General features: G+C 38.3%; 1 protein-coding gene across 1 annotated transcript; it reads left to right on the plus strand.

The window, feature by feature from the left end:
* Nucleotides 1–5,311: 5,311 nt before the first annotated feature.
* LOC144691509 (tyrosine-protein phosphatase non-receptor type substrate 1-like) lies at nucleotides 5,312–10,457 on the plus strand. The gene is made up of 5 exons (XM_078559653.1): nucleotides 5,312–5,432; nucleotides 5,528–5,863; nucleotides 7,067–7,311; nucleotides 10,195–10,295; nucleotides 10,375–10,457. The coding sequence occupies exons 1-4, from the start codon at nucleotides 5,384–5,386 to the stop codon at nucleotides 10,213–10,215; spliced, it is 651 nt and encodes a 216-aa protein (XP_078415779.1). The 5' UTR covers nucleotides 5,312–5,383; the 3' UTR covers nucleotides 10,216–10,295; nucleotides 10,375–10,457.
* The last annotated feature ends 290 nt before the right edge of the window (nucleotides 10,458–10,747 follow it).

Consider the following 10,747-nt stretch of genomic DNA (forward strand, 5'->3'; position numbering starts at 1 on the left):
TTGACTAACTCAAAACATGGCCCGAACACTCCTTTCAAGTGAAGCAGCACTTCACTTGCACTTCCCTCAATTTAGTCTACTGCATTCGCTGCTCCCAATGCGGTCTCCTCTACATTGGAGAGACCAAATGCAGACTGGGTGACCACTTTGCGGAACACATTCGGTCTGTCCACAAGCATGACCAGACCTCCCTGTCGCTTGCCATTTCAACACACCATCCTGCTCTCATGCCCACATGTCCATCCTTGGCCTGCTGCAATGTTCCAGTGAAGCTCAATGCAAACTGGAGGAACAGCACCTCATCTTCTGATTAGGCACTTTACAGCCTTCCAGACTTAACATTGAGTTCAACAACTTCAGATCATGAAGTCTCTCCTCCATCTCCAACCCCTTTCCGATCCGCCTTTTTCCAATAATTTATAATTTTTAAATATATTTTTCTTTTCCCACCTATTTCCATTATTTTTAAATGTATTTCCATCCATTGTTTCATCTCCACCTTTTAGCCCATTTCGACCCCTTCCCCCCACCGCAATCCCACTAGGGGTATCTGTCACTTGCTCGTCCTGCTTTCTACCCTTAATGTCACCTATTAGCATATTCCTTAGGTAATATCACCACCGTCAACACCACTTTGTCCTTTTGTCTATGACATTTTTGGCAATCTCTTCTTTGCCGCCACCTATCACTGGCCCTCTATCCAGCTCTACCTGTCCGACCCCCCTCAACCATCATATACCTTACCTCATTTCTATATTTCGTCAGTTCTGATGAAGAATCATACGGACTCGAAACATTAACTGTATTCCTCACCTCAGATGCTGTCAGACCTGCTGAGTTTTTCCAGCTATTTTTGTTTTTGTTTCAGATTTCCAGCATCTGCAGTATTTTGCTTTTATGTTTTAAAGTTTTCTTTATTTGTTGGCTTGTGTTTATTTTGCTGTGTGCTGATGTAAATGTTTTCTACTGGACAACATTGGTTTCTTTTGGGTAGCCAAAAGAATGTTTTCGCAAGTCAAGATTAATGATTCTGTGGACTATTTGCTAGATTTGGAAGGGATCCTCCATACAGAACACTTTCAAAAACACTAATTTAATCACAAGAATAATTTTCAACAGTGGAACTCTCTCTGCTATTATACTGGAATAATGAACTTTAAGATTTTATTACTTATGAACTCTAAATGACCTGCTCATTTCAATTCTTGTAGCCTAAGGCAGTGAACCACAATGGCTCATTTCATTTTTAAATACAATATAAATCAAGCTCCATTTCCCACTTGGAGGCCCTCACACGGAGGTTGGATCAAATCAGAATTATTTTGATTTAAATTACATTGTGCCGATGGTTTGGGAAAGAGCACAGTGCTGTGGATTAGGATAATTTTTCTTACTTTGGTGTCCAATGTCCTCCTGAAACATTTCCAGTTTGGAGTTGCAGAATAAACCTCACTCTGCTTTGCTCCAACAAATGTGCATTAAATTAGCTTCACCAGCTTCTCCAACGAGACTGAAACTTAATGTCAATTTGTGATGAATTACTGGCAGTTTGGGCAATGAACCAATAATCGCTAGCAAAAAAGATTCCCATTCCAATCGGATCTGCAGTGAAACACACACGCACACCTCAGAGAAATACATTATGATTCATCAAATCTTTCTCAATGTTAAATCCATTCTTGCTTAAACAATTGTGCAGTATCTTAAAAGATGTTGCAAGTGTGAAATGGATCAGATATCGAAATAAACCAGATTACAAAATCATTTTGCTGAAAACAGTCACGTGTATTTACTTTAATAATGAACTTGTCATCTCACATTCAGTCTCTAAAGAATGACAAGTGCCATGTTAGGAAAGCACTGTTCTGAGCAAACTAATAAAACAAAACTTCATTTCAACTGGGAGTTGTTTTCCTGCAACTGATAAAAAAAAATCAAGGAATTACTCATTTGAAAAAACACGCTCCTTTTTTGCCAAACTATTTAACAAATATTTCAAATTATTTCAGTTTCTTATCTAGGTCATATTTTTTATAATCATGCTCTATTCTTCTGATTTCAGCCTGAGTTGGAGCAGCTGTGTAATTTATTCTTGAAGTAAAGAAATACCCACCACAAATACATAAATAACCCATGAACTTACAACCTTTTTGTATGCTATCATAATTACATGCTAAAATTCATATGTTTTGGACCTTCAGTCTTTTCAATTTCTATAGTGTCAAAAGAAGTATGGAGCCTTTTGACTGTTTGGCCAATGTGTTATTTCTAAAGTGGGTGCCAGAACTGTACTAATGTCCTTTAGTGAATGAAACCTGATATCTTTAGCCACTGTGTATGACTTCAGTCCCACACCAACATGGTTGATGTATAACTGCTCTCTGAAGTGGCCCTGCAATGCACAATAAATGGCTGGCTTGCCAGTGAGGCCTAGATCATAAGCAAGATTTAAAAAAGTCAAAGTAGCTTCCCGCCTACTTTAGTGAATGATTGTTCACCTACAAATAAAAGCATTCCATTGCTGCACTTAAAGAACATAAAACTGTACTGTTTGGTGTGTTTTTGGAAATAGATCGCAATGTTGTGAGGTGAAATACTTTATCGCTTCAGTCAACTTCACTTCAAGTTATCCTTCTGTGATCAGCAACTAGTAACCTAGATTCTTCAATTCTACTTAATTGTCTTTTGTCAGTTTACATTTCCATTTTGGAAAAAGAATGCTATTTATTGTAGTTATGTGCATTTCATATACAGTTTTCAGCTTCCCTTGGCTTTTATCACTTATGATTTTAATTTTACACTGCCTGCTGTTGCTCTGAAACTTAGGGGCAGAGATGAAGGATACTAGATATAGAGTTGGATTAAGAGTTGGGGCTCATAGTCCCAAGCAGATAAGAAATAGGAACAGAAGCCGCGTATCAACCCTTCAAGGGCATTCTGCCATTCATTAAGATCATGATTGACCTTCAACCTCAACTCTAACTTTCTGCACTATCCGTCTTATCCTTTAATTCCCTTAGTACATAGAAATCCAATAGCCTTGCCTTGAATATCTACAGCCCCAAGGGGTAGATAATTCCTAATCCTAAGGTTCAGAACCCTTTGAATGAAGGAATTTCTCCTCATCTCAGTCCTAACTGGCTGAGCCCTTATCCTGAGGCTGTGACCTCCAATTCTAGATTCCATAGTGTCTACCCTGTCAAGCCCCTTAAGAATTTTATTTTATTTCAATGAGACCACCTCTCATTTTTACTAAACTCAAGGGAATATAGCTCTAGTTTACTCAATCTCTCCTTATTTCCTTGTTTCACAGGAATCAATCTTGTTACCTTTGTTGTTCCCCTCTAAGACGAGTATATCCTTCCTTAGGTAAGAAAAGCACTACTCCACGTGTGCAAGTCCCTATCTAATTGTAGTTAGATTTTTTTTACTCCTATACATCGATTCTTTTGTAATGAAGGCTAACATACCATGTTCTGTCTTAATTGCTTGCTGTACCTCCATGTTAATTTTCTGTAATTTGTGTACAAGGAGACCAGAAGTCCTTTTAAAGGGCAACATTTTCCATTCTCTCACCATTTTAAAAATGCTGATTTTCTAATTTTCCTACCAAAGTGGATTGCTTCACACATTATATTCCATCCACCATGTTCTTGCCCACTTAACTTGTCTCTATCCCTTTGTGTCCTCCTCAGTTTATTATCCCATCTGTCAGTTGCAGCTCACAAGATTATGGGCTCAAGTTCCCCTCCAGAGACTTTAACACAAAATCTAGACTGATACTCCAGTGCAGTATCAAAGGAGTGCTGCACTGCCAGTGGTACCATTTTTTTAACATGATGTTAAACTGAGGCCCTGGCTGCTTTCTAAGGTGATGTAATAGATCCCAGGCCATTATTTGAAGAAGAGCAGGTAAGTTGACCCTGTGTCCTAGTCAATATTTATCCTTCAATTAATACCACAAAAGCAAATTATCTGGGCATTATCACGTTGCTATTTGTGGGAGCTTGTTGTGCAAAAATTGGCTGCTATATTTCCTACATCACAACATTGACTGCATTTCAAAAAGTGTTTTGAGATGTCCTGAGATTGTGAAAGGCACTATTCAAATGTAAGTTTCTTTTTCTTTTCCAACTTTGTATCATCAGCAAACTTGGATGCCTTATACTCCATCCCCTCATCAAAGTCATTGATATAGATTACAAACAGCTGAGGTCCAAGCACTGACCCTTGTGATACCTCATTAGTTATGGCCTGCTACCAAAAATGACCAGTTTATTCCTACCTTCTGTTTCCTGTCCATTAACCATTCCTTAATCCATGCGATTATATTACTGCCAATAACAGGAGCCTGATGTTGTGCCACCTCTTGTGTAGCACTTATTAACAGCTTTTGAAAATCCAAGACACGACAATCCTCTTATCTACCCTGCTAGTTATACCCTCAAAAACCCTAATAGATTTGTCAGACACAATTTACCTTTCATAAATCCGGGTTTACTCTGCCTACTCTTGATTTTCTAAGTGCCCATGTCCCCTATTCTATACCCCCCACACCCCAAGCACACTCCCCCAACCATTCAAACACAAAAATGGAGTAACGTGCATGAAGGAATAGGAAGCCACTGTATTTATAATGAAGTGAATCATATCACACCATGCTTAATGAAACTAATCCTATACTAGAATGGAATTTGTCTAGGACAGGTTTTATTGGGTGCACCATTTTTAGCTGGTTCCCTGAGTACTGGCCGTTTATGTGAGCATGTAACCAGTAATCAACACAGGAGGCCATTCAGCCCATATTGCTTTTGCCAGCTCCTTGAAAGAGCTACTTAATTGGTCAGATCACGCTCCTTTGCTCTTTCCCAATAGGCCTGCATTTCCCAGCCCAATATCCAGCATCGGTATCAGCATTATCCAGTGTTGTCTTTTGGCTATTTTTCTTCAAAATAAAGTTGTTCATAAAGTATATGAAATTTCCTGCTATTGTGAAATGGAAGTTAAGTGCTGGTGTGTTCAGCCTAGCTCCTGGTGCACAGAGCATGTAAATCCCAGATTAGGTGTATGTGTGAAGATAATATAGATTACTTGCCCGATTACATTGAACGATTTCAGTTTTGGTTAATCTGGTTGCATTTGATGTTCAGTTTTGTTCCTTCTCCTATAAAGATTTTCCAGGGCAGAGGGTCCTCTTTAAGAGCCAGACAGTGGTAAGTGTTGGAATGGTCCACAATCACACCCCGCTGCCCCCCACCCCCCGAGTGATAAACGATGTGACGCACTGAGCGCTACAACCACAATACTCTCCCTGTGATCTTAATTTTCTTTAGAATAACCAATAGCTCTAACCAACCGGTGAGACGGTGTCATCTCCAGCAACATGGGAGCAGTTAGAAACATTGTTCTCAAATTCTGGCTCTTTGTCTTAGGTAAGGATTCACATTGACTCTAATTATTAACAATTCCAGTTGTACCCAGATGATTTGAAGATTATGTTCCTATTTGTTATAACTTTGTGTTCCAGGGCCAGTTGTCGGTCTGAAAGTGATTCAGTCTCCTTCAGTTCTGTCCCTCCTGATAGGACAGACAGCTCAAATTAACTGCACCCTGATACCCGGAGAGGAGCGGGTGGATTCAGTGAAATATTTTTGGTGTAGGGCAAGAGACAATCCTGACATCAGAGGTAATGGATCCAGGAATTTCCTCAATAAAAGCTCTCGCGTATCTGTATCTGGGGATTCGCTTGTCGTTCGGAGGGTGATCGTGAACGATTCGGACACTTACCACTGCGTGGTTCTTAAAGAGGATCCTCGGCCCTGGGAAACATTTATAGGCGAAGGAACAAAACTGCAGGTCCAAGGTAATTATAAAATAACAACAGAAAATATTCATCAGGTCCGGCCGCGTCTGTGGAGAGAGAAACAACGATAACGTTTCATGTCAACAACTTTTGGTCAGAACTGGAAGAACTCAATAGTTTTAATCGTTTTACAGTTTATTAGCAAGGTCATCTATCCGTTTCTCTCTCCACAGATGCTGCCAGACCTGCTGAGTATTTGCTGTTTTATTTGAGATTTCCAACATCTGCTGTATTTTCCTTTTGTTCCAGGATCTGCTCACAAGAGATAGGGAGAAACTATTCCCATTGGAGGGAGTGTCCAGAACTACAGGACTTCTAAGACGAATGTCAAAATAAAAGGGCACAGAGGATTTATTTCTTAGCCCGCCTCCCCGCAGTGGTTCGGATCTGGAATGCGCTGCAGAGAGAACTGACAGAGGAAAAGTGCAGGCAGATTCAATATTGATTTTCCAAAGAAAATTGGATAATTTTTGAAAAGAAAAAAAATCAGGGCTATTGAAAAAAGAATGCAGTGGGACTGGCTGAGTTGTTCTTGTAGATAACCAACATGGGCCCAGTGGGTCAAATGGCATCCTCCTGTGCTGTAGCCATTCTGTGATTCTCTGATTAGATTAAGGGACACTGAAATAGTTCAATGTGTGGGAGAAGGAAACAAAAATAACTCCACACACAAATGTAACCCAAACTGACATGATCTGTGCACTGGGCCCGGGTGAGTACACCAGGGTTTAGCTTCAATGTCACAACAACCATTAAACAGCAGGGACTTCCATATAATTTTCAAAATTTAGTTTGAAGAATTGTGTAATATTGTGTAATACTAAAACCAGTCCTAACAGCGGAATATGATTTATGTAAGGAGCGAATTGCAAAGAGGGAATCTGATCTTTGTGAAATAAGTTTTTTTTTACATTTCATTGACGATACAGCTCCAAAGAAACACAAACCGAATTTGCGCCCGAAAGACACTTGTTGTAAGGTCACTTATTTATATGATTATTCTGGTTCGTATTTCATGTACGTTGCATTTTCCTTTTCTGTGTTTTGTGATTTGAATATTGATACAGAAACTAATCAAATTGATTCTGCAGTGTCCCGTTTAGTATCAAACTTGCACAAGTTTAAATCTTTAATATAGCTGTTCTCTATATGTTTGCTATAATGAAGATTGATAGAATTTGTTATTTTACTTTGTTCCTTTAGCGAAACCTGAAATCTATCTCTCTGCGGGTCCCGAGAATGATGTTGTTGGGATTCAGATTCTGACTTGTTTAGCTGCGGGATTTTTCCCGAGTGATCTGAACATTTCCTGGATTGTAGAGGGAGATGTGTCCTGTCAAACAGAACCGGGATCCCTGACAGTAAACAGGGACAGCACCTATAACCGGAGCTCCCGGCTGCGGATTCCACACACTCACTGGGACCAGGGAAGCACCGTCGTTTGTCAGGTTCAACACGTAACTCTCATTGAGCCAGTGAGGAGAGGCCTGAGTGGCAGCAGAGGTAAGTTATTCACAAAGAGAATAAACCCCACATCTCATTGCTCCCGGTTACTCCATATCAACTAGTTCAATGCTAAAAGAAATGTTATATGCCTAAATGGGAAGACACAATAGGAAAATCAGGTCAGGCACGGGTAATATTGATAAACATCTTCATTGGACACATAAAAGTGTGCGCTATAGCTCGGTTCAAGAAGGGTTATTGCAGTGAAATCAGTTCGGGTTGTCTACACAATAAGCAGGTATATATACCAGAATGGCATTGTTTTTACCGGCGGATTCCAATTAGCGAGCAAGTACTCAGGGTATTTATATAAAAGATATACAGATCAGTACAGGTTGCAATCTTACTTAAAAACAAACCGATTTTAAAAATCAGAAATGGTGGTTTTTTGAAAAAAAATGTATTTCTGGTCCATATTCATCAAACATATATTTAGATAGCATTTGTTCAATGAAGTGTTTGACTTAAACTATGAAAAGGTGAGGTGGGTGGCTAAGTACTCCCGTATCATGAATAGCCCCAGTTTTTACCGTTTGAATCCTAAGATCTGTTTGAACAAGCCGCGTGTGTGGTGTTTGTTCCATGCTTCACTCTATATCACTATTAAAGTACAGATGAATCATAGACGAGAAACAGAACATTTTAAACAATCACTTAGGAAGTAAACAAAATGTTTAATGGACATTTTCTATTGTTTTACTCTAATCACAACAATATGGTTGAAAATCATGGCCTGGTTTATTCACTTACAGTCAGAAAAGAAAAAGTGATTCCTCTCCATCGGCACCATTTTCCTTTAAATCTAATTGTTCCCAGCATTACTGTAGTGCTGCACTTTACATACTAAGTATGATGGACTATTATAGGATTTCGAACAGCATCAGTTCCAGGATCTAATTAATCATAAGTTATGACAAAAATCCTCCCAGATAATAATCAACGTTTAACTCGGTCACTTCAAACTACCAAAGTACTACCTGTAAGTCAATTTAAGAGTACAGTCTAATTTTAAATGAATTAAAATGCGATTAAGTATAGTTTTGAAACGTGTAATTAAATTACGCTACGCTGCAGCATATCATCTCAAAAAATGGGTCAACTTTAATTAAAAGCAATTTATTTTACATATAGTTATGAAAAAATGTTTTTATAAATACAATTCAAACGGTATAACTGATCATATAAATATTAATAAATCTATTATCGTATATTTATAGCTAATGAGGACAAAAGTGTAGTAGTAAACGTGGTTGAGTGTACACAGATAAGTTCCCTCTAGCAATGTTCCCTCTAAAATGACCGCGAGAATGGTCGCAATGAGAGGAAAGCAACTCTCAATGAAATAAACAGGCTGCTCACAACTTTGCCAATTTGTCAGGAGAAATTTCCAGCATAATTTAAGTCCTAAATTTTAAAATGCAAATTTCCCATGGATAAGAACGTAGTGCTCAGAGGAGTCTGTTGCCTATGCAGTACAAAGAAAAGTTAAAGTGAATATTGGTTACCAGATACAAAAATAGTGAAATTGACAAATATGCATTGGGAGAAGCGGGCAGAAACATGCTCTCGGGGATAGCTAACTGAGACTAAACAGAGACGGCCAGCAGTCTAGACAAAAAACTGGGCCGATGGAAAGTTGGATAGATAGCCAAACAGTAAAATAAATGGGTTCTAGAGTAACATGTTGATAAACATATTCCGCACAATGTTAGTGTGTAAGTCGGTCAATTTGAACATCTTTTATAGCTGGGGGTTCAACTACATTAAAGGCTAACCATTCAGAGCCAACACAGAACATAATTGATTCTCAATTTCAAGTCACTTTCAGTCCTGCAATTCTATTTGTATTTATAAACTGAGCCAACATGTTGATAGATGCTGTATATACAAATCAAATTAAAAAGACAAACTTTTCATATGGTGTGAACCACTGGATTTTGGCTGATACAGAATGGCCAGATTAATATAATTTATGATATTATTCCATAAATCAACTCAAGATAATGATCCAAAACATCACTTAAGTTTTTCCTCTTCCTATACCCGATTCTTAGCAGTAAACCATGTAGCCAGATTGACAGGTTGGTGATTCAGACGCTGAAGACCTACAAAGACCAGAGGGTGTCCTGTTAGATGCCTAACTGTCTCTGTGGAGTGTGTCTTACTGAAACTTTTAAATTATTTTTTGTGTCTGAACTGAGGGAGATTGAAACCGAAACACCACACACTGGAATCCAGTTAGGTTTTTAACTAGAAATTTGCAAGGATTTTCACAAATGCTGAAGGGCAATGAGAAGGTATCTTGTTTAAATCAGTGAGACAGCTATGGTGGGGAAAATGCGCTGTGTTATTTTATGTTAATATAGGAAGATAAATTGATCAGATTGAAATAAGTGAATCAAAGCACAACTGTGTGCTCTCCTTATGGTGTAACAACGCAGCTTTTCTTGTCTAAGAAATTTTGCTCGATCAACTTCACTGAGTGTAAAGGGCCTGTAAAATAAATATCAAGTTCAGATCACAAGCGGATACAATTATTAGAACGAGTTATGCTAGTCAATTATACTAGTTGATGTAGGGTAGCATGAATCATCTCCATTAAAAATGCTCAGACCATTGAGCTAAGAATCTGACGGCACTGAAACGTGGAAGTATCTATGACAGACCCGAATTTGTTATTTTGACAAAGGTGTTAATCCAGTTAAAGTAAAATTCTCAGTTAAAAAAAAATGGAGCAGAAGAATTTCCGATAGGCGTGTTAACAGGTTGCCAATCTTTTATCACAGCCAGGTGATCTCACCCTCCAATATGTACTCCAATTATAGGTGACTGGTTCACTACAGTAATCATACGCTACTTCATCATCTTTGTGGGAATGAGTTTGTTACTAATGGCAATGATCTACGTTCAGATTTTCAAGTAAATGGTAAGTAGTCAAATTTAGCATATTTTTCTGTGATAAATATTTGCACGATTCTAATGTACCTTGTTTTATTCTTCAAAAGCTCTCGTGGCATTAACAGCTCTTGTCCTTCTGGAAGGACATCGGGAGAACTGTATGAATAACAATACCAACGGACTTTTTATTACGAGTGCCAGTTTTGATGCTAATTATTTATAATGATCATTTCAAACTTCATAAAAATTGAATAGGTTCTAAACTTCACGTTGCAAACCATTAAATAATAAAGGTATTCCGATGAATTCATGTAGAATCTGTACACATTGCAAACAGGAAAAATCATTATCATCCCTAAACGACTTGCAGGAAATGCAAGTATTGTAGAGTCAATAAAATAGATAATCTCAATAGGTTACACAACACCAGCAGTTAAAGCAAATCTTTTTATGGGAATAATATCTGCACTTCAATTAATT

This window comes from Cetorhinus maximus, chromosome 16 (assembly GCF_964194155.1).
Source record: "Cetorhinus maximus chromosome 16, sCetMax3.hap1.1, whole genome shotgun sequence".
In the NCBI taxonomy this organism is placed as follows: Eukaryota; Metazoa; Chordata; class Chondrichthyes; order Lamniformes; family Cetorhinidae; genus Cetorhinus; species Cetorhinus maximus.